The sequence below is a fragment of the Mustela lutreola genome, chromosome 7, assembly GCF_030435805.1.
Source record: "Mustela lutreola isolate mMusLut2 chromosome 7, mMusLut2.pri, whole genome shotgun sequence".
Taxonomy (NCBI): Eukaryota; Metazoa; Chordata; class Mammalia; order Carnivora; family Mustelidae; genus Mustela; species Mustela lutreola.
In genome coordinates this window covers 111,868,974-111,893,897 of record NC_081296.1, presented here as the reverse complement: position 1 = coordinate 111,893,897, position 24,924 = coordinate 111,868,974, and the positions used below count along the sequence as shown (strand labels likewise).

Sequence of the window (24,924 nt, the reverse complement as noted above, 5' to 3'; positions counted from 1 at the left end):
ATCTGTTAAATTGAACTCACATTACCACTTTCCATTTCTGCAAAATTTTTTAAAAATATAAGTCCTATAACTTTAACTTTTTAAAAACTAAGCAGAAAATTAACTTTGTTTCTAGGGAAGAAACTTCATCATTCAAAGTTAATCCACACACACACACACACACACACACACACACAGGAATATTACTCAGCCATCAAGAAGAAATGAACTCTTGGGGCGCCTGGGTGGCTCAGGAGGTTGAGCCTCTGCCTTCATCAGGTCATGATCTCAGGGTCCTGGGATCAAGCCCCACATCGGTTTCTCTGCTCAACGGGGAGCCTGCTTCCCACCCAGCCCCCCGCTCTCTGCCTGCCTCTCTGCCTACTTGTGATCTCTCTGACTGTTAAATAAGTAAGATCTTTAAAAAAGAAGAAGAAGAAGAAGAAGAAGAAGAAGAAGAAGAAGAAGAAGAAGAAATGAACTCTTGCCATTTGCAATGACATGGATGGATCTAGAGTGTATATGTTAAGTGAAATAAGTCAGAGAAAGACAAATAACGTAAGATTTTACTTATATGTAGAATTCAGGAAACAAAACAGATGAACATGTGGGAAGGAAAAAAAAAAAGAAAGAGAGAGGAAGCAAACCATAAGAGACTCTTAACGATATAGAACAAACTCAGGATTGACAGAGGGGAGGTGGGTATGGGTGATGGGTATTAAGAAGGGGGTTTGTGGCGCCTGGGTGGCTCAGTGGGTTAGGCCGCTGCCTTCGGCTCAGGTCATGATCTCAGGGTCCTGGGATCGAGTCTCGCATCGGGCTCTCTGCTCAGCAGGGAGCCTGCTTCCCTCTCTCTCTCTCTGCCTGCCTCTCCATCTACTTGTGATTTCTCTCTGTCAAATAAATAAATAAAATCTTTAAAAAAAAAAAAAATAAATAAAAATAAAAAAAAATAAAAAAAAAAAAAAAAAAAAAAAAAAAAAAAGAACAAACTCAGGATTGACAGAGGGGAGGTGGGTATGGGTGATGGGTATTAAGAAGGGGGTTTGTGGCGCCTGGGTGGCTCAGTGGGTTAGGCCGCTGCCTTCGGCTCAGGTCATGATCTCAGGGTCCTGGGATCGAGTCCCACATCGGGCTCTCTGCTCAGCAGGGAGCCTGCTTCCTCCTCTCCTCTCTCTGCCTGCCTCTCTGCCTACTTGTGATCTCTCTCTGTCAAATAAATAAATAAATAAAAATCTTTAAAAAAAAAAAAAAAAAAAAAGAAGGGGGTTTGTTATGATGAGCCCTGGGTATTGTACTAAGTGATGCATCACTAAATTCTACTGATGGATCACTAAATTCTACTCCTGAAACCAGTACTATACTATAAGTTAATTAACTAGAATTTAAATAAAAATCCAGAGAAAAATAAAAATTAAAAAAGGAGAATGTACCTATTCAAGGAAATCTATACAATACTGGGAACCTTTCAAAGGTGGACATTTGGATATATTATCATTGTTATGTAATTCTGTTGTTAAAAATCTAGTTACCCAAGTCAGACTAAGAAACATTTTCTAAACTAAATTTAAGACCTTCTAAACTCTTTTTAACTCACTGTTAAATATATAAAGATATTCTGATTTATAATTACAGGTTATTTACATCAAGTTAGACAGAAATTTATAGCTGAAAATGGAATCATGATTTCATAAGCGTACTCATGCACTTTTTCCATCTGAACCTACATATCTTGTTAGCTGTATCTTTAAGTTATGACAGCCACTGAGACAAAGTATTAATATATATTAAACTTAAAAGCCACACCTTCAAAATGTTAAGTCTTAACCTTTAAAAAATAATAAATAATTTTTAATCACATTGCTTTTTTTTAAAAAAAGATTTTATTTATTTGACAGAAAGAGAGTGATCACAAGTAAGCAGAGAGGCAGGCAGAGAGAGAGTGGGGGAAGCAGGCTCTCTGCTCAGCAGAGAAGGTACATGATTCAAAGTTCTTACTGATGGGGCCAGGGTGTGATCAAAAAGTTTGAAGACTTCTTAATCCATTTTGAGTCTATTTTTGTGTGTGGTGTAAGGAAATAGTCCTTCTTCACCTCACAAAAGGATAGAGATTTCAAAAAAAAATCTTAATTTGGCTACAAAGACAGAAATGTAACTAGATTATACGAAACCTATAATTTAAGAATAAGTGCTAAAAACTGTAACATTTTGTAACTGCTATATATTCTTTAGGAATATTCAGATGAATTCCAACATGTAACAAAGAAATTTGATAATATGAAAAACTTTTCTTTAGGCAACATGTAAAGTAGGCTTGAAAATAAATATTTTAGCTGGGGGTAGATGCTGCTTTGGGAAGAGGTTCCTTAATCTTAGTGAATAATAATTATTTAAACTTCTCAAATAAGGAATAGAAAGGAGGTATTATCTCTGGCTCTGAAAAATCATATCTAAATTTCAATTAATTTAGAAGGCTAATATTTTTATATATCATTTATTTTTAAACTGTACACTTTTCAAATCAATGTCCTTAGGTTAGCCTTTAAGTAACTTATAAAGGCTAACCTAAGGACATTGATTTGAAATGATTCCAAATATTAAATGAAAAAAAGCTCAAAGTTCATTTAAGCATATCCAAGTAGACATAAAATTTGTATGTAATCTTTTTTTTTTAAAGATTAATTTATTTGACAGAGAGACAGCACAAGTAAGCAGAGTGGCAGGCAGAGGGAGAGAGAGAGAAGCAGGGTCTCTGCTGAACAGGAAGCCCAATGCGAGGCTCGATCCCAGGATCCTGGGATCACAACTTGAGCCAAAGGCAGCTGTTTAATCAACTGAGCTATCCAGGTGACCCCCGTAAGCCTTGTTAAGGACCTTGAGAAGAGATATTTTGTTTTATTTTATTTTTTAAAATTTTTTACTTGACAGAGAGAGAGAGAGAGCGAGCATACAAGCAGGCAGAGCAGCAGAGAGAGATGGAAGCAGGCTCCCTGTGAAGCAGAGAGCCCAATGGCCTTGATTCCAGGACCCTGAGATTATGACCTGAGCGGAAGGCAGACGCTTAACCCACTGAGCCATCCAGGTGCCCTGAGAAAAGATGTTTTAAATGTATTTGAGTTTCTGATCCTCCTAAGCATGTCATTCAGCAAATAATGATATGGTTTAATTCCACAATTAGTAGGACTATAGGGCTATCACAGACTCAGATTTGGGAGATTATGTGAGGGAAAGATTACAGTCAGAATCCACAGTGGTTGGTTCCTTTTCATGATTAAAAGGAAATGTTATAATCAGTTTTAAAGAAGACCTTTCATAAAAATATCTTGGGATGCTATACAAACCCATTATCTTTGGATACTTTTTTTTAATAAATCAACTGTTTTCATGATATACTAAAAGTGTAACAAAGGTAGGGGTGCCTGGGTGGCTCAGTGGGTTAAAGACTCTGCCTTTGGCTCAGGTCACGATCCCAGGGTCTTGGGATGGAGGGTCACTGGGCTCTCTGCTCAGCAAGGAGCCTGCTACCCAACCCTCTCTCTGCCTACTTGTGATATCTGTCTGTCAAATAAGTAAATAAAATCTAATAAATAAATAAATAAAATAAAAGAGTATCAAAGTTTATCTGGAAAAGGAAAATTATAATCTACAGAATAGAGAATGTTATTATCTTAACTACCAAAAGAAAAACATGAAAACAATACACACAAGGATAAATGTCCTAAAAACCTGCCATTCTCTTTCCAACATTTATTCAGTGCCTAGGTAGTATACTAAGTGCTACTGATTGAAAATCAAGTAAGACAGGGATCCTCAAAAGTCCAGGAAGGGAAACAGGTGAGTTAACAGACAAACGAGGATATGACATATGTGCTAAAATAAATACTATGGAGGACTTAACAGAGAGGGGAGAAATGTATTCTCCTCAGATGAAATGAGGAAGGCTTTGTAATAAAATGACATTCCAGCTGAGTCACATAGAGGTCAAAAACCCAACATCCCAGGTAAAGAAATAGAATAAATAAAGGCTCAGGGTTGTGGGAGGCCTAGAAGATATTATCAAATTTATTGTAGCTAAAATGAGGTACACAGGGTTAAGATGAGTAGTTTAGGGCTAAGAGGTAGAAAAAAAAATTGGGAAGAAACATATATATCAAACAAATATTTGGATTTTAAGCTGCTGAGCCAGCAAAAATCCTTAAGCTAAAGAGTGGTGTAATCAGACTTGTATTGTGTAAGTTATTTCTGGCAACAGTATGAAATTGAATGACTCAGTCCAGAGTCTCCTACAATAATCCAAGCAAGAAATAATAAGGGTCTAGTTTATGTCTTTGTTTTCAGATGTTCAGTAGTATAGATAACAGAGAAAAAGAGATGAAATTTAAGAGATTTTTGAGGGAGAACTGAGGATTTTTAACTCCTTTTCTAAAATGGGAGATAAGCGGGACGCCTGGGTGGCTCAGTGGCTTGGGCCGATGCCTTTGGCTCAGGTCATGATTCCAGGGTCTTGGGATCGAGTCCGACATAGGGCTCCTTGCTCAGCAGGGAACCTGCCTCTCTCCGCCTCTGCCTGCCTCTCTGCCTGCTTGCGTGCTTTCTCTCTCTCTCTTTCTGACAAATAAATAAAATCTTTAATAAAATAAAATAAAATAAAATGGGAGATAAGGAAGGTATCTTTATCTGAGAACAATTTGTTGAAATGTATTTGGAGAAAGAGATAATGCATTCACTTTTTGAAGGTCTTAAATGTGAGATACCTAAATATGCTTAGTTTACATCTAATAATCAGTTGGAAATATGAATATCAAGATCAGAAGGGTCAGGCCCAATGATACATTTGAAAATCAACTGCATACTGATATAGCTGAAAGTTATAATAGATGAGAACACTTTTAAAAAGCCAGGGGGAAGAAAATATAAAAAACAGATGCCTATGGGATTATCAGAAGAGAAAACAAGAACATCACAAAAGGAAGAGAGTCCTGAAAGTCAAGAAGAGATTGTGTCAAAAGTATATGATAATCTGCAATGTCAAAAGTTCTATAAAGGATGACCAAAATTAAACGACTGGATTTGGGAATTCAGAGGTCAATAATGACATTATAATTGGAGCAATGACATCAGTGACGTGAGGGAAAAGAGAGTAACTATATAACGGGGTAAAAAACAAATGCATTGAAGGATGACAAGGGAATGTAAACCACTCTTAAACAGTTTAAAATAGTTTTACCCATCACAGAGGGAAGGCTCTGTTCTTTAGCAGCACCTGTGTCAACAGTACATTGCTCCAGTAGTTGAGTTTCCAATTCCCTGAAATTAAAAAAAAAAAAAAAATTACTGGAATTAAAATATTGCCCTTGATATCCTTCTCTTATTTAATACTTTTACTACATAATACATTATAATGCTTTTTAAAAAGTGGTTTTATCCTTAAAAGATGAATACATCCAAGGCTAATAGAGAATGGATTAAATAACATTAAATGTCCAGATTACGTTCTATTGATCACTGTAAAAAAAAATTAACATGTTTTTGTGGTACAGGTAGAGCAATGTGCTAAATTCCAAGACACTTACTTGTGAAGAGCTTTTCCTCCTAGGGGGAGTGCTCCCCAACAATTTAGTACTGGGATTCCTTCATATATCTGTAGGGTAGTCAAGGATATAACTATTTGAGGAGATAAAACATGGCTCCCTTGATACTTTCCTCACCTTCTGCAGTATTAAGTCAGCTTTGATAACAAATTCTTCATATTTTTAAGAGAGTAACAGAAGAATCAGTCTTTTTTCATATTCTTCTTCAAAGAAGGTTAAACTCACACACACACACACACACACACACACACACACAGGTTAAACTCACACACACACACACACACACACACACACACACACACAATTCATTGTTAGAACAAGGGTGTCTCATAAAGTAACTACTGGCCATATGTGGCTACTGAGCACTTGAAATGTGAAATGTGGCCAGTCTGAATTGAGATGTGCTGTAAGAACAAGCTTGATACCAAATTTAGAAGACACACATATAAAAATCCATAAAATATCTTACTATAATTTTTATATAGTTGAAATGATAATATTTTGAATATACTGCGTTAAATAAAATACAGTAACTTCATCTTTCACTTGCACTTTTAAGAACATAGCTCTTGGGGCGCCTGGGTGGCTCAGTGGGTTAAGCCTCTGCTTTCGGCTCAGGTCATGGTCCCAGGGTCCTGGGATCGAGTCCCGCATCTGGCTCCCTGCTCAGCAGGAAGCCTGCTTCCTCCTCTCTCTCTCTCTCTGCCTGCCTCTCTGCCTACTTGTGATTTCTGTCTGTCAAATAAATAAATAAAATCTTAAAAAAAAAAAAAAAAAAAAAAAAAAAGAACATAGCTCTTAGGAAAATTTTAAATTACATGTCTCTTCTTGTATTACTATTAAACAGAGCTGAGAGGCTAGTGGACAATACTATACTGTGGATTTGCTACCTTATTTTCCATATTGTTCTTGCTGATGTCTATAAGTACAATATTTATAAAAGAGTATATTGGTAAGAACATTGGCTTTGGGAAAAAAACATGGGTTATACATCTTGGCTATATGCTTATATGACCCTGGGTCACCATTTACCCCAACTTTCGATCTTCTCATTATATAACAAGGAAAATAACACCTATGTTGCAGGATTGTTACAAGATATATTTTTTTAAAGATTTGTTTATTTATTTGAAGTGTGGAGGAGCAGAGGGAGAGAGAGTTTTAGGCGTCCTCTGAACTCAGAGCTCAAGGTGGAGCTGGATCTCACAACCCTGAGATGACAGCCTGAGCTGAAACCAAGAGTCGGATGCTCAGCTGATGGCTGTGAGGAAATTCAAACGCAAAATACTCTATCTTTGAAAAACTATTTACCTATATTAGTTCTTTAGGAGCTACTAATTTTTGACTTCACTCCCCCAAGTACTTCTTCTAATAAATACATATGTAGATCTCTAAACTGCCCAAGAGTATATTTATGCACTTCAATGTCCTTTTCTTTTAAAGTTTTTTAATTTTTTTTTTATTTGACAGACAGAGATCACAAGTAGACAGAGAGGCAGGCAGAGAGAGAAAGAGGAAGAAGCAGGCCCCCCACTGAGCAGAGAGCCCGATGTGGGACTGGATCCCAGGACCCTGGGATCATGACCTGAGCCGAAGGCAGAGGCTTTAACCCACTGAGCCACCCAGGCACCCCACAATGTCCTTTTCAATGGAGCAATGTCACTGTTAACATTTTGGCTTACATGCTTCTAATGACAAGGAATGCACCACTGTATAGTCTCCAATTCCATCTTGGGACAGCTTGAATTAGTAGAAAGTTCTTCCAGTGGTGAATGTTATAAAAACTAGAGCACCATTGAGCAAGTTATCACATGCCAGGTCATATGCTAAATACTTTACATACATTGTCTCACTCAAGTCACAAAAGGCCTCTCCATGAGGTGGAATTTTTTTTCTTTTTTTAAGATTTTATTTATTTGACAGAGAGAGAGATCATAAGTAGGCAGAGAGGCAGGCAGAGAGAGAGGGGGAAGCAGGCTCCCTGAGAGCCCGATGCGGGGCTCTATCCCAGGACCCTGAGATCATGACCTGAGCAGAAGGCAGAGGCTTAACCCACTGAGCCACCCAGGTGCCCAAGGTGGAATTATTTTAATTCCCATTCCACAGATAAGAGAACTGAGGCCCAAAGAGATTACGTGACTAATATTATACAACTAGTAAGAAGCATAGCCAAGATTTACACTTACATGTGTATTTGATTCCAAAACCAACATCATAAACCCTATGCCCTATGGGCTCCATGTTAGCTTCTGCAAATAGAAAGAAGAAAAAAATGTACTCACTTTTCCACAGCAAGCCCTTCAGCCATTTGAAGGCAGGTTTCATGTTTTAATTTTTCTTAATTTTCTCATTTCAGTTTTTCCAATTACTCTGATCTTTTCTTAGAAATACCATGACACATCCTAATTAACTAATGTTCCTCTTAAAAACTGAACATGATATTCATGAGGTGTGACCCCTGGAGTATGTACTAGGATCAAGACATAATGCTAATTTCTTGGGCACCTGGGTGGCTCAGTTGGTTGAGCAATTGCCTTCAGCTCAGGCCATGATCCGAGTTCCAGGATCGAGTCCAGCATCGGCTCGATGCTCCACGGGGAGTCCGTTTCTCCCTCTGACCTTCTCCTCTCTCATGCTCTCTCTCACTCTCTCAAATAAATAAATAAAATCTTAAAAAACAAACAAAAAAAAACTTTTTTTTTTTAAAAAGACATAATGGTAATTTCTATAAAATTTAAGTCTCACAATTCTGTGAATTTTTTCCACATGCAAATTCATATTTGTACATGGTAATCACAAATAGTTACATTCCATGAAAACTGCTTATAATAAGCCTAATTATGTTAAAGCAGAGTAAAAACTGAAAAATTAGTTGCTTAACAAAAAAAAAAAAGATACAGGTAACACCAGGCTCTCCCTATATCCGCAATCCAGGACCATGGCAGAGTTTATCCCAAGCGTCAGAAGAGCCATTAGATGACTTGGAGCAAGCAGGACAGATGGAACCTAGAAAACAATAAAGCCAAGTAACAATAACAACAACAAAACCACAAGTCTGAGTAGTTGAAGATGTTTACCTTATATTTCAAATACACTTGAAAAAAATTCAGAGTAACATTGTATTTATGATACCTTTTCAACCATTTTATGGTGCTAGTTTGTTGATTTATCTAAATTTACACAATCATGGAAATATACAATAAAAACACTCTTTAAATTCCCTTAAGTTGTTTTGTTCCAAAATGACAATTAGAAAACATTTTTATTAATTTTTGTTCTCTCTTTTTTGTTTCCGATGTTATTTATTTATTTGAAAGAGAGAGAGAGCACAAGCAGAAGGAGCAGTAGGGAGAGGGAGATGGAGAAGCAGGCTTCCCTCCGACCAAGTAGAGACCCTGGTGTAGGGCTCAATCCCAGGACCCTGGGATCATGACCTGAGCTGGAGACAGATGGCTTATCCTACTGAACCACCCAGGTGCCCCATTCTCTCTCTTTTGGAGGGAAAAATTAAAAGAAGAGGTACAGAAATATGAATTCAAAGATGCTAAAAAAAAAAATAAAGACATGTCTTTGCCATCAAAATGAAAATTAAGGGGCACCTGGGTGGCTCAGTGGGTTAAAGCCTCTGCCTTCAGCTCAGGTCATGATCCCAGGGTCCTGAGATCAAGGCCCATGCTCTCTGCTCAGCAGGGAGCCTGCTTCTCCCTCCCCCTCTGCCTGCCTCTCTGAATACTGGTGATCTCTGTTTGCCAAATAAATAAATAAAATCTTTTAAAAAAAATGAAAATTAAAAGATTCTTGATTATCTTTATTTGCAAAATTTATACTATGAACTCTATTTTTAAAACATAATATAGCAGTTAAAATTAAATTGAAGAGCTATAAAAAGCCTTAACTCTGTGTGACATTTTTCAGCAAGAATTTGCCACATCTGGTGATACCTCAAATATCAGATAAATATTCAATCAAAATATGAAAATCCTCATAACGAAATGCCAAAATAAAATGTCCCTATTTCCCTTAACTAAAGGTTGTGTCAGAGGGCAGGGAAGGGGACAGTTCTATGCAAAGACATTGAAAAAAGCATGGAGTGAGCACCTGGGTGGCTCAGTCTGTTAACTGTCTGACTTTCAGCTCAGGTTATGATCTCAGGGTCATGGGATCAAGCCCTACACTCTGTGAGAGTTGGTTTGTCCCTCTGCCCCTCCCCATGCTCACACTCTCCCTCCCCGTGCCCTCTCTCTCTCTTTCAAATAAATAAATAAAATTTTTAAAAATAAATAAAGTAAAATAAATTAAAAAAAATAAAGCCTAAAATGAAGGAACTCAAGAATTTAGAAGAGTCAGTGTAACTAAACAATGGAAACTAGAAAGTCCTGGGGAAAAAAAACACATCATAAATTCCATAGCAAAGAATATACCTTTTAATTCTAAAAAGTCCTCAAACATTAAAAAAAACCCATGTTAAAATAAATAAATAACAGAAATATCAGTAAGAAATCTTCAGTTATCTACATATTGGATAAAATGCTGATTACACATGAAACAAAAAACAGAAAACAAATGGTTTATTTAAAATGGCTTGAGTTTGGGGCGCCTGGGTGGCTCAATGGGTTAAAGCTTCTGCCTTCAACTAAGGTCATGGTCCCAGGGTCCTGGGATCAAGCTCCGAATTGGGCTCTCTGCTCAGCGGGGAGTCTGCTTCCTCCTCTCTTTCTTTCTGCCTTCCTCTCAACTACTTGAGATCTGTCAAATAAATAAAGAAAATCTTTATAAAATAATAAAATAGGGGCGCCTGGGTGGCTCAGAAGGTTAAAGCCTCTGCCTTCGGCTCAGGTCATGATCCCGGAGTCCTGGGATCAAGCCCCACATCGGGATCTCTGCTCAGCGGGGAGCCTGCTTCCTCCTCTCTCTCTGCTTTCCTCTCTGCCTACTTGTGATCTCTGTCAAATAAATAAAAATAAAATCTTATAAAAAGGGACGCCTGGGTGGCTCAGTCGGTTAAGCCGCTGCCTTCAGCTCAGGTCATAATTCCAGGATCCTGGGATCGAGTCCCATGTGGGGTTCCTTGCTCAGCAGGGAGCCTGCTTCTCTCTCTGCCTCTGCCTGCTTGTGCTTTCTCTCTCTCTCTCTCTCTGACAAATAAATAAATATACAAAATCATAAAAAAAAAATCTTAAAAAAAAATAATAAAATAAAATGGCTTGAGTTTATTCTCATCTGGTTTCTCAAATGCACTGTGTAATATATATAATGAAGGAAACTAAAATAAATTAACCTTTCTCAAAAATATTTCTTTATTTATTTGACAGAGAGTAGGGGCAGGAAGAGAGAGTGAGCGAGCATGAGCAGGGGGGAGGGACACAGACACAGAGAAGCAGACTCTCCATTGAGCAAGGAGTCCAATGTGGGACTGGATCCCAGAACCCTGGGGATCATGACCTAAGCCAAAGGAAGACACTTAACCTACTGAGCACCCAGGGGCCCAAATGAGGACCTTTTAGTTTAAACTTTAGTACTTATAAAAAACAACATAAAAAACGGGTACCTCAAAATATTTGAAAAGAACCCGAGTGAGTGTCTCTCTGAAGTGGGAAGGACATAGTACCGACTCGATAACCACAACTCGGCGGTCTCTAGGATTCACCAACAGATGCCTGGAAAGTGACAGTTTTTATTTATGAAAGTAAATAAAAGTTGATATTTATTTTGGCACATAATGCAATTTTGTTAAGAATAGAGAAACTATATTATATTAGCTCAAGATGTTTTATGACAAAAAGACATCTTCATTTTATTACCTGGGTAAAGTAACATTCCTGAACTCTTATTACATGCCACGTACTGTGTCAGGATCTTTACATCTATTACTTCATTTATCTCAGGAAACAAAAGCTATAGCCTAGTATGATGAACACTTGAGCCATTAAAAAGATTTTTTCTTTAGGCTACGAAAGTAATATATTCTCAAAAAACTCCAAATGTAACAGAAGTTTATAACTTGGAAAGTACAAATACCTTACACTTCTACTACCCAGAAACTATCACTTATAGCAGTTTGCATAATGTCATTACTGTCCATGTATATGAATGTATTTTAACAGAAGTGTTTATTCCATAGATGTTCTGAAACTTGCTTTTTTCAATTATCAATACAATAAGACACCTTTTGCATTACTACATGATATAGAACTTTTTTAATGGCTGTAAAATGTTTCACTATATGGATATATAATAATTTAATTATCTACTGCCATTATTAATGAACATTTAATTTGTTTTCAGTATTTCCCCATGCTTGCCAATTATCTAGTCTTCAAATACATTTTGGAAAAGGTTGAAAATAAGCAAGTGAAAATGCAGCAGAAGTCCACTTTTTTTTGTATCCGATATAACACAACCAAAGATTACTATGACCGGCATTAGGAAAACGTAATCACAAAAGCTGGGAGAAAAACAAAAAAACAAACACAACTGCATCTTACCTGAAATATAGTATGTGGATGAATTCTTTTAGGTAGGAATACAATTCCTCTGTATTGATATTATATTGAACAACTTTGATAGGCTATAAAAAATTAAAATTATTTATTAATGTATAATGAAATAAAATATGATTATCTACTATACTACTGCATTTTCTGGTAATAAATAAAAAGTAATTTTTATTGAGAATAAATGCAAACATTAAATATAAATTAATCACTTAAATTAGGAACCTTTAAGAATTGGCTAAGATGACAGAACTTTTTGGTTTGCAGGCATAAAAGTATGGGTCAACAAGTAGAGAACTATGCTCATTTACATTCTTCTTCCATCTGGACTTACCATTTTGGCAGGACTGATCAAAATCACAGATTAAAAAGTATCAAAAGCTTCCTCAAACACTCCAGACTTGGTCTAGTCCCTGTAAGTCACTCCCAAAGCAATGACACTTACCCTCTTATAAGATTACTTTACTTAATTACTTGTAAAATGTCTACCTTCCCATTAGACTACATACTCTTAAGGTGCAAGAAGTGTTTCTGGTTGCTTATGATATATCTTCCTTCAGCTGACAGTACCAGGCACCAAGTACATGCTCATAAACATGTGGTAAAATCAGTATAAACAAACACTACCCAATCATGAATGCTAAGTCAACACCAATACAGAACAATAACTTTACATATGATGCTCAGAACGCTGTAAGTACTCTAATGCATCATTGGCAGACCTCTCTTTGTTACTCTTCTAATGGAAAGATCATTAGCTAAGCCAATTTCATGATTTTAAAGAAGGTTCCAAACCACATATGGCGGATTGTAGAGATTAATCTTCACATATATTTTTCTCTTCAAGATGAGTATAAAAGCTGAAAGCACTAAGAAAAGTGGTAATGACGGGGCGCCTGGGTGGCTCAGTGGGTTAAAGCCTCTGCCTTCGGCTCAGGTCATGATCCCAGGGTCCTGGGATTGAGCCCCATGTCGGGCTCTCTGCTCCGCGGGGAGCTTGCTTCCTCCTCTCTCTCTCTCTGCCTGCCTCTCTGCCTACTTGTGATTTCTCTGTGTCAAATAAATAAAATCTTTAAAAAAAAAAGAAATAAAAGAAAAGTGGTAATGAGAATGTTAAAGTTCTAAGTTCAGTTAGGAATCTATCTAGAAATTTATCAAGTATCACATTAACCTTGATTAAAGAACATGAAAAGTGAATAGACAGGAAGTTCCATCACATTTTTGAATACCACACCACAACTATCTACTGTATTTCTAGCTTATCTAAAGATTTGCAGGAAAAAAATTGTATCTTTGTATTTCATTTATTCATTGAAATGAAATACATTTTATTTATGAAAGTAAATAAAAGTTGATATTTATTTTGGCACATAATGCAATTTTGTTAAGAATAGAGAAACTATATTATATTAGCTCAAGATGTTTTATGACAAAAAGACATTTGTTCGTTCCTTCCTTCCTTCAAGTGGGCCCCCTGCCCAGCATGGAGTCCAACATGGGGCTTGAACTCATGACTCTAAAATCAAGACCTGAGCTGAGATCAAGAGTCAGCCACTCAACTGACAGAGCTACCCAGGCGTCCCACCCTATTTTAATTTTTTTTTTAATTTTATTTAAATTATCTCTAAACCCAATGCGGGGCTTAAACTCATAACCCTGAGATCAAGAGTTGCATGCTCTTCCAACTGTGCCAGCCAGGTGCTCCTGGAAAATTTTGAAATCAATAAAATGATTCTCTTATCAGGCATAATTAAAAAGATTTGTCAATCAACATATTTCATTTGCTCTTAAAGATGCATCCCAATACCAAGTATGAACTGATGTATACTAATCTATTCTGCTACAATATGCACTTTTATAAAATCAAGTATCACATTTCCATTGCAAATAAGGGGATAATATCTACATAATGTGAAATCTGTATTAGTTCATGAGAGACAAGAGGAGCTGAAATGATAGCAGAGTTATACCTTTCATCAAGAAAAATAAAGTCATCAACTCAGTGGCCACACAAGTAGGCATCCTTTCAGATCTATTTTTCAAAAACTTAAATGAGGGGCAGATACCTCAGTGGCTCAGTCCACTAAGTGTCTGCCTTTGGCTCAAGTCATGATCCCAGGGTCCCCCACACAGGGCTCCATGCTCAGTGGGGAGGCTGTTTCTCCTTCCCTTCCCTCTGCTTCTCTCCCTGCTGGTGCATAGGCACGCGCGTGCTCTCTCACTCTCTCAAATAATTAAATAAAATCTTCAAACGCTTGAATGGTCTTCTGTAGCAGGGGCTCCCTTCCTAAAGCAGACCCTTTCATGACTATTTATTGGGCTGTATTTCCTCTTGGTTCCAACTAACAACAGCCCCACTGGCTCAGAACTCACCTCCACCTGCACTGGCTCAGCACCCACAGACCAACATTTTCAATCTATTACTCCATTTTACTTTTATTATCACGAAGAGAGCCTCCAGCCACTCTCAGTTGCAAACCAAAGTTATTCCAGTTTTTTCCTGAAGGATCAGTTACTGCTTTTGTTAGTGCTATAATTACAAAATTACACGGATTTTATATGGTTTGCTCCACCATAAGCCTACTTCTATTTGTGACTGAAGGGAGGTTTTTTAGGACTACAAATATTAAGTTATGGCAGAAGCATCTGTATTTTATTTTATTTTATTTTTTATTTTTTTAAGATTTTATTTATTTATCAGAAAGAGAGAGGGTGAGAGAGCGAGCACAGGCAGACAGAAGGGCAGGCAGAGGCAGAGGGAGAAGCAGGCTCCCTGCTGAGCAAGGAGCCCGATGTGGGACTCAATCCCAGGACGCTGGGATCACGACCTGAGCCGAAGGCAGCTGCTTAACCAACTGAGCCACCCAGGCGTCCCTGTATTTTATTTTAACACGTGATTTTTTTTAAAAAAGATTTGTTTATTTATTTGAGAGAGAGACAGTAAGAGAGAGCATGAGCGAGGAGAAGGTCAGAGGGAGAAGCAAACTCCCCACGGAGCTGGGAGCCCGATGCGGGACTCGATCCCGGGACTCCAGGATCATGACCTGAGCCGAAGGCAGTCGTCCAACCAACTGAGCCACCCAGGCGTCCCTAACACGTGAATTTTATGGCATGCAAAATTATTCTTTCTACTATTCTACAATTCCTGATCTGTCACATTAGCTGCTTTAATCAATCTTACTTGAAGTCACATTAAAAAATATTTTATAGTATAGCATTTTATTTGCTAAATTGTTATTTAATCTTTAATTACCTTAGGTAGGCCAGCTTTTTTAATCACACTAGGAATTATGCATCTTGGACCAGTTTCTCCAGCAAAACCACACCTACAAATAAATAGAAAATTGAAACATTCAAGTTATTATAACATTCTTTCTATGTATTTGTCATAGATACAAGTTTTTCTGCATTTGTTTCAAAGCCGTGGTCACAAAACCAACATCTCTGACGTATTCAAAGGGACAAAGAAACAGAAAAAAATTAAAGCCATCTTTATTCATAACTGTGTATCACAGCTAAAAGAATTGTTTCAAATTAGTAATACTGAAATAAACCAGCATATTAAACCAGATCAGCATGTACTTTTTTTCAGTGTTTTTTTTTTTTTTTTAAGATTTTACTTATTAATTTGTCAGAGAAAGAGAGAGAGCATGTGCACAAAAGTAGGGGAACAGCAAGCAGAGGGAGAAGTAGGCTGGCTACCTGTTGAGCAAGGAGCCCGATGCAAGACTCAATCCTGATCTGAACCAAAGGCAGACACTTTCCCAACTGAGACACCCAGGAGTCCCCCAGTTTTAAATTATACCTGAATTTTGGGCAACACATCTCTACAACCCTGGATTATTTGACTACATTATATGACTTCATTTATATAATTCATGAGTAACTCATAACTCCATCACTCTAATATTAATTTCCATGTTTATGGGTTTCCTTTTGGTCTAGTTTTTTACACTCTGCATATCTGACATAATCACACTGTCTATACATCATGAACTTCATACAATAAGCTTCTGCCCATATTATTATAGTCTTTATTGTTATTTTTTTTTTTTAAGATTTTATTTATTTGACAGACAGAGATCACAAGTAGGCAGAGAGGCAGGCAGAGAGAGAGAGGAGGAAGCAGGCTCCCTGCTCAGTAGGGAACCCGATGTAGGACTCGATCCCAGGACCTGAGATCATGACCTGAGCTGAAGGCAGAGGCTTTAACCCACTGAGCCACCCAGGTGCCCCTTCATTGTTATTTTAAAAACTGCATATTTTATCTTTAAAGAAATAATTCACCTGAGTATTTAGGTATTTGCACATGTTTCATATTAGTAAAACAATACTCCTAAAAATGCTGCTAAAAATGATCACCATGTAAGTTTAGCCTTCACATGATCTCTTTTTGTCCTGCCTAGTTTCCAGTACTGCTCTCCTACGTCCAAATAGCTCTAGTCACATCTCAGTGTTTACTTGCACCAATGCTCCTCAAATTTCCCAGACGCAACCCAATGGTTGCCATCAATTTCTTTCTTTTACTTCATAAGTTCATATTCTCACCCTCCTTTTGATTTGTCAATAATCATTTTCCTGTATGGTAACTTTCTGCTTCTCATTTCTTCATAACTAGAGTATTTATCTCTAGGTGTCAGTCTCAAAGTATTTATTATGCTATTAAAATAAGCATCTAAAATAAGAAAACATAAATAAGGGAGGATCTTACACAGAACAGTCAGAGAATGTTAAGGACTAATGAGACTTTGATCAATCCAATTCTGTAACACCTGAGGCCCAATACTTAAATATGGCAGTTTTGACAACTTATTCAACAAATAATTATCAAATACCTTATTATATACTAGGTAATATTCAGATACCTATAATTTTTTCAGATGTTTCTATTTCAAATATCTGTATCTATTTCAAATAACTTGCAATTCTGCAAGTTACTTTGCTCTTAAGCCCAGTACAAGGGTTCACAACCTGAAGTCCAAGGACCACTGTGATCGTCCGCCAACCTCTGAAACTGTGTGCAAATTATTTTAAGGTTTGTGTTATCTGTGGCTTTCTTTCGGTCGTCAAAGGGATCTATGCCATCGAAAAGATTGAAAAAAGCTACTCTAGTGTTTACAAGTTGCCTTTTAAAACATGTCAAATTTCCTAATCTAAGAATTCGGGGCCGGGGGCACCAAAGGATCTCGAGTCTTACCTACAGGGCTGCACCTCTTTGTTCATGTGTTCCGTCTAAATGGACTTCCTACTCTTGGGGAGCAATGGCCTTACATCTGAATTTCTCGTACCAACAGACGTCCCATTTAATAAATGTTTACGTTACAGTTCGGCTGCTACCTTCCTAAGCAAACAAAGCCCAGGATAGGGGTCTAAGCCATCGCTGTCGTCCCCTGCATGGATGACAGCAACGGGTCCGTTCGATCTGGGGCGACGTTGAAAACCATTCTCCCGAAGCCTCTTGGGCCTCTCCACGAATCAGAGCCGTATCCCCGGGATTCGCATAGCCCACGTTGAAAATAAATAAAAGCCGTAATTTGCGGAGGTGCTGGAGGAAAAACTGTGGAGATGTGACAACCTGCCCCGCGAGCCTGGGAAGAGAACCCGGGCCGGGCCTCGACCACCCCACCCCCCCGGCCCCCTCAGGACGACCGCAGTCATCGCCGTCGCCACTCACTTGGTAAAAGCCTCTCCCAGGTCTATCACGACTGCCGTTTTCTCCCCGCCGCTCCCGAGGCCTTCATACAGCGGCATGGTAGTGAAGACCACGGCAAAAAGGGGCGCTCGGACGCGGCCCCCACAAGTTTCTGCTCTTGGAGGGGCGGGGACGGGAGGTCAGCTCTCGGGCGTGGCGAAGGCGGGGACCTCGAGTGGCCCGGGCGTGCCGGGCCCGGGCTGTCCCAGGCTCTGCCTCTCTCCACGTGGGAGGAAAATCCTCGCAGGAGTTCCCGTCTCCGGTACTAATGAAGAAGAGACACAGGCGGCCGTTGATTAGGGTGCGGAGAAATAAAGGGCAGAAGCGATCAGGCGCGCCGGACGCCCCGAGTGGGGCGGAGCTAACCGGGTCCTTCCCCTGGCCACGCCCCCACAAAGCGCCGGGGGCGGAGGCTTCACAGAGAGCTGTGAAGACTGTTGTGTGTAGTTTTGGAGCGAAATTTTTTGTGCCAGGTGTTTTGCCTATCGTTTATGCTTCACAGGAAATACTGATAATAAGTATTAGTTTCTTACCTGTACAAACTGAAGCTCGGAGAGATTAAGTAACTTATTTTTGGCGTCCATTTCGCTGAAAGTTTTAATTTTAATCCAAAAGAAAGCACTGAAAGTGGTGTCTACTACGAATCTTTTCTATCTATGGAGGAACAGAGAGGGTGTTTTAAGGAGGGAACATGGAACCAGGGGTTTCTGTTGACTCTAAAACCGAGGACCTGTGTAATCCGAGAAAAGTAAATCTTTCCGTGCCAGTATGGGCACACAATCGGAATTATGTAACATGGACTGTTTACAAGTTTATCATTTCACTACTTTACTTTTCTTCTGCTGAAGTTGCCCATGGAAATGGAAATGGGAGTTAGTGGGGTTAGTTGCTGCCTTGTCTGGAAAACTATAGGAAGAGGAGTGATCTGTTCATCCGCACTATGTGTTCATTACTTAGGTGGATAAAGTCTTATCGTAGTAAGAGTTAAGGCTGTACAATGCAAGAGGTTAGACAATGTAATCACTAGAATTTACTGATCAGTGATCTTCCTGAAAGCAAATTGCCTGAAATAAGAGGATGAAGTTGGAATTGTGATAAGGAACGGAGCTTCAAAAAGAGTGAAAAAGGATGAAGCGTTTTGCTTAACAGGGCTAGAATGAATCGGACCCTTCCCTCAGGTTCCAATTCTGTTTCTTCTGCCACCTTCTGTCAAGTTTCTAGTACTTCTGCTTAACCATCTTCTTTTCTGTCAACTTCACTGCTTCTTCACAAGGTATTTGTGAGGATCAATTGAGATTATATTATGAAACAATTTTGAAACTAGGAAGTGTTATCACCCATCCTATGTTTTCCATGACTGTTCACCAACTGTCTTAGTTGCCTAGGGATGCCATAACAGAGTACTATAAACTGGGTGGCTTAAGAGGAGAAATTTATTCTCACAGTTCTGGACTCTGGAAGTCCTAGATTAAGATGTTGGGAAGGTCATGCTGTCTTTGGAAGCTCTTGGAGAGGATCCTTCCTTGCCTCTTACTAGCTTCTGGTGGTTGCCCACAGCCCTTGGTGTTCCTTGGTTCATAGATGTATCACAGCAATCTCTGTTTCTGAGGTCATCTGGCCTCTTCCCCACATTTCTGTATCTGGATGTTAACAGTCTCTTTCCCATGTTTTCATATCATTTTCATTCTGTGCATCTCTCTGTATTCAAATTTCTCTCTTACAGGAATACCAGTCATAGGATTAGGACCTTAATCCTAACCGAATTTAACTTGGTAATATTTGCAAAGACCCAAATTCCAAATAACGTTTCCAGTTGACAAGAATTTTGGGGGAATACTATTTAGCCCAGCACACCAGCTAAATGTTAGTGTTCTTCGTGGTTCTGTCCTTACACTTCTTCCTACCGTATACCCATTCCTTTGACAATCTCCTCCACTCCCATACACACAGCTAGACTCATGTTTGTTGAATTCTATTTTCTAGCTCTTTGCCCTCACAATAACTTTATGTGTTATGTATTATTATCTCCATTTAGCAAATGAGGATGCTTAGGACAGGAGAAGTTAAATAACATGCCCAAGTCTTCTCAGCCGGCAAGTGGCAGAGCAGAAATTCAAAGTCAGTCTGATGCCAGAGCCAAAACTACACTGCATGATTACAAAGTAGTTATGCATTAATTCAAATAATTATGAATTATCATAGGATTCTGAAATCTTAGTACATGAAGTAACCCAGAAGGTTTTCAAATCTGAAATCCAACCTAATACAAGACTATCCTCTCCAACTGTGCTGAGAGTATTCTTCCCAAATGTTTCCTTTGATGAAGAGGGCTCATGATGAGTTGGGATCTACAAGGTACTGAAAATGCACTTAGTAGTACAACTGGGGTTTAAAAAAGAGTAAAATGCTCTAAGGACAATCATTTTATTTTATTTATTTATTTTTTTTTAAAGATTTTATTTATTTATTTGACAGAGAGAAACCACAAGTACACTGAGAGGCAGGCAGAGAGAGAGAGAAGGAAGCAGGCTCCCCGCCGAGCAGAGAGCCCGATGCGGGACTCGATCCCAGGACCCTGAGATCATGACCCGAGCCGAAGGCAGCGGCTTTACCCACTGAGCCACCCAGGCGCCCCAGGACAATCATTTTAAAGAAGCCCAACTCTGGGTGCCTGGGTGGTACCGTCAGTTAAGTTTTGACTCTTGGTTTCACCTCAGGTCCTTATCTCAGTGCCGTGAGATCAAACCCTGCCTTGGGCTCAATGCTCAGCATGGAGTGTGCTTAAGTCTCCCTCTCCCTCTGCCCCACCTCTAAAATAAAAAATAAATAAATAAGTCTTTAAAAATAAAGAAAGAAAGTCAGACTCTTCCAGCAGCTTGGTATAGTAGACAGAGTCAAGTCCAAGCTCTGTTAGCTGACTGACCTCAGGAAATCCATTAACCTCTCAACCTCAAGTTTCCTCATTTGTAAAGTGAGGAAGATGTACAAGTACTAAGAATCAAAACTCAGTTGAACTGGGTGGGATCTGCATCCCTTGACCTAACACTCCATTGTCTACCCTGCTTTACCTGCTTCTTTTTCCCAAGCCTGGCATTTCTATTTTTCCAACTATTCCTCATTTTTGTAGTTTTCAGGCCACTTAAGAGCCCATTTACCCACTTCCAGAATTTTCCTATTTCATTAATGTGCCCCATAAATTATACAACATCCAAGATATGTCTGAAGAGTTCATAGTATGACAGGACTGAGCTGACTTGCCGTGCTTTATTAATTTGTTTAACAGTGGGTTTCTGTGTTTTATTTCCAGTCACGTCATGCTGTTGATTCAGTTCTCCCTCCAATGGAAATAAAAACCTAATGTGAAATTGGGAGCGGTATACCTCTTTATGTTGAATTTGATTTGGCTGGTTTTGATCGATCTTTCCAGTCTTTTCATATCATTAAAAAAACAAGGTCCAGGTCTTTTTGAATCAAGAATTTAGCATTAAACGTATTAAATAGAGTGCCACCCCAAGTCTGAGAAGAATGCTTTCGAGTTTTTCATTTCCTTGTTTATTGAGGGCATATTATATGCTAGATAGAAAAACTACAGGACTAGGAAAGACTATACTGGGAAGATGGACATATAAAGTAATAAATACTAGTCTGGAAATATATAGAAAGTAATAATGGAGAATGGAGGAAGGGAACTAATCAGTTGCCTGCGGAACAGTTGGAACCACTTCAGAGAGGTATCCATTCATACGCTCTTGAATTCAAGCTGATGCTCTGTTAGAAAATGGAAATACAAACATAAAACAAAATTCTAGCTTCAGGAGCTCATAGTCACATTTACAGACAAAATTTTAAAACTGCTGGTAAAAGCTAATGCTTGGATGAACATGGTGTTTTAAAGGCAGAGACCAAGGAACAGCTTGAAATTTTTCTGGGGAAGGTGGGACACAATACATGAACTCTCTAGAAGCCTAGTGGCAGTTTTCCAGTTGAGCTACAAGAGGGGTGTTCCAGGTTGAGACAATTGCATGTGGCAAGAGTTTATAAGAAATTTGGTAAGTGTAGAGGGGTAGCTGTCAACTGGCAAGAAGTGGTGGGTCCAAATCATTAAGCCCCTTATTGATATGCTGTGGAGTTTGAACTTCATTCTATAATTAGTAGTTACCATTCAAAATATGTTAGGCAAAGACGATATTATATTTGTGTTCAGTTTGATCAATTTGTGTTCACCACTTCCCCCCCTCTCTGGGCGCGGTGGGGAGATGTAGAGTGAATCCTCAAGAAGACTTCCTGCTAAGCAGGGACTTTGATGATGTGATAATGTGGGGCTAGATCCCAGAACCCTGAGATCATGACCTGAGCCAAAATCATGAGTCGGACACTGATCCAGCTGAGCCACCCAGATGCCCCTGTGTTCACTTCTTTTAAACTGGGATAGACCACGGTGAAATGGAGGGCATTGGTGGTGACACACAATTGCAAGCTATTGTGAGTCCATGAGAGAAATGATGACCATGAATTAGCAAGTAATAATATATACACAACAAATTTGTTTTAAAATGTTCCCCATTTGGGAGAAGACGAAATTTTGTATTTAATAACAATAAAAGTGCAATAAGGCATTGGTCACAACTTAGAGCTGTTTCTTTCAGACACTCTATTTGAAAACATAGTCAGAAGAGCTGTATAGTTTCAATTATATTAGTGACTCCAAGTAGTTTTTTCTAATGTACAAGACTTAGTAGAATTGCAGCTGTCATAAGGCAGCTTTATTTTTCAATTCCTTCTGCAGGTTATGTCACCAAAATGAAGATAATAGCTAGCTCTTGAACCCGTATTGATAAACTGTTCACTCTTAGTCTTCAAAGTCCTCTTGAAAGCTAACAATTACTTAGCTCAGGAATTATTAACCTTCTTTTCCTCAGAGACAAGTGCTGGGTCCAGAGTGGCTGGGAAGGTTTCCTAATCTTGGGTCTTTGAAAGCACCGTAAAAGCTCTTCAATATTTGGTCGATGAAGTTTTCATTAGAACCAATGACTCAAGTAGTTTCCTTTGTAGCTAGAAATGTGGAAGTCTCCTAGCCCCCTCTCATTCAGTCTTTTCCTATCCTAATCAGTTGCAAAGTTCTATAATAAAGTATAAACCTTATCTATTCCATACTTACTTTGTGATCAGGATTATAACAATACCTGCTTAGTTAGTCTCCGGTCCTCTCCACAGTCCATTGTCTGTACTGCAAGTGGAGTGAGCATTCTAAAACGCAAATACGGTGGTGGGGTTGGGAGGGGGGTGCCTGGATGGGTCAGTGGGTTAAGCATCTGCCTTCAGCTCAGGTCATGATCCCAGGGTCCTAGAATTGAGCTCAGCAGGGAGCCTGCTTCTCCCTCTTCCTCTGCCCCTGCCCCACCCCCGCCCCGCTCATGCACTCTCTCTCTCTCAAATAAATAAATAAAATATTTTTAAAAATGCAAATACAGTCATAACACTCTCTTTGCTTTATATCTTTCAACGCCATTCTACAGTTTTCAGATAAAGCAGTATCGATCAACCTACCAGTAATTTCCCCAAAGGTATCCTGCGGCTTCACACTTCCAATGTTGCGCCTAGAATGCCTTCCTTATCTAGCATCTTTGTTCTTTGTCTTTCCAAACTTTGCTGATGTATTACCTCCTGGTCTCTCAGTCTATTTAGATCTTCTTTATTTGGGCCTCTATGGCATTCTGTGAACATTATAGCACAGGAAAATATTTCTGTCTGTTTAGCTTGCTGTTGTATCCCTAGTGCCTAACAGAGCATCTGGCATATAGAAGGTTCTTGATAAATAATTAATAAGGAACACATATTACTGTAATCTCTTTTTTCTTTTCTTTTTTTTCTTTTTCTTTTTCTTTTTTTTTTTTTTTGGTAATCTCTTATTTTCTGTGCCTTCACCCTGAGATCAGGGATTTTGTAGACCAGCATCCAGTTAGAACTGAGTATGGAGTAGGCTCTCGTATTTTGGAGGAGGGTGGTTTGTTTGTTTTTTTAGAGAGGAAGAGAAAGTGGGGGTAGGGTCAGAGGGAGAGAGAGAATCAGGAGCAGAGTCCTTGCTGAGTGCGGAACCCAACACAGGGCACCATTTCAGGACCCTGAGATCATGACTTGAGCCAAAATCAAGACCCGGACACTCAGCTGACTCAGCCACCCAGGGGTCCCAACTTTGGTAGTTTTCTGAATGAATGACAATTATATGGAAAGATGGCCAGTTAAATTGCCCCCAGCTCACCCTGTAGCCAGTGGGCAAGGCACATGTGACATTGCTTTAGAGTTGTATGTAGCTATCCTTCTGTGTAATTGACCACAATAGTGCTTTTAAGGCGAGCCTCTCATGCCACATTTCATGAATGCTCATGGCACATTGTAATAAAACTTCAAAAAACGAACCAGAGCTCACAATGAGCTGGAATTATGGTGGTGTGTCCCCTTTTGGGAAAGAGAAGTAATTCACTAGAGAATAGTATCGGGAACTGTGTTAAGGTCAGGACATAGCTGGGCTGATTTATCACACTCTTCATTTTGGTAGAGCTACATAATGAAAATTTATTGCTAACTGTAAGATACGGCAAGATGTTGAGTTATCAATCAGAGAATCCATTACTCACAGACTTTTTAAACTTGTAAAGGCAGAGAAAATGGACTAAAATATTTAATAAAGATTTTAATAAACCACACATTGGGCGTAAATATATTTGTCTGCTGAACCAGCATCCTATTTCATTAGTATTCTACTATAAATTATTTCATGCTGAGACTATACATGGAAGAAAAAAAATGGAAGCTTTCTTTCCTTGTATTCTTACCTCAAGTCAAGGTCAGGGTTGGAATAAAGCCTAATGACTTGGGACTTTTTTGTATTGTTGCTAAAATGAAAAAATGATGCTCTTTTGTTTGTTTGTTTTCAGTATTTTTTTCTGTTAGTTTCAAACAGAAAAGTTTGATATTTTATTCTGAGAAGATAGAATACATAGAAATGGTTGGCTATAGATCTGGTTTAAAAAAATAAGTTTACAATAGAATGACTTAAGAGTTTTTATTTGTTACAGTTTTATTACTCTAAGTACTTGTTTACATTCGAGGCAGTGATGGAAGGAAGCTCACTCCTTAGGTAACTGATCCATGCATAATAGCATTATGG

The 24,924-nt window shown here is 38.7% G+C and overlaps 1 protein-coding gene across 1 annotated transcript in view; it reads right to left on the bottom strand.

The window, feature by feature from the left end:
• The window catches only part of ACTR10 (actin related protein 10), a 35,478-nt gene extending 17,457 nt beyond the window's left edge, over positions 1-18,021 (bottom strand). The window contains exons 1-7 of the mRNA XM_059182193.1: positions 17,739-18,021; positions 15,318-15,390; positions 12,056-12,138; positions 11,119-11,227; positions 8,469-8,576; positions 5,553-5,620; positions 5,207-5,286 (exon numbers count right to left, since the gene is read on the bottom strand). Of these exons, the coding sequence (XP_059038176.1) occupies positions 5,207-5,286; positions 5,553-5,620; positions 8,469-8,576; positions 11,119-11,227; positions 12,056-12,138; positions 15,318-15,390; positions 17,739-17,815 (598 nt within the window). The 5' untranslated portion in view covers positions 17,816-18,021. The remainder of the gene's footprint in view (positions 1-5,206; positions 5,287-5,552; positions 5,621-8,468; positions 8,577-11,118; positions 11,228-12,055; positions 12,139-15,317; positions 15,391-17,738) is intronic.
• Positions 18,022-24,924: the final 6,903 nt, after the last annotated feature.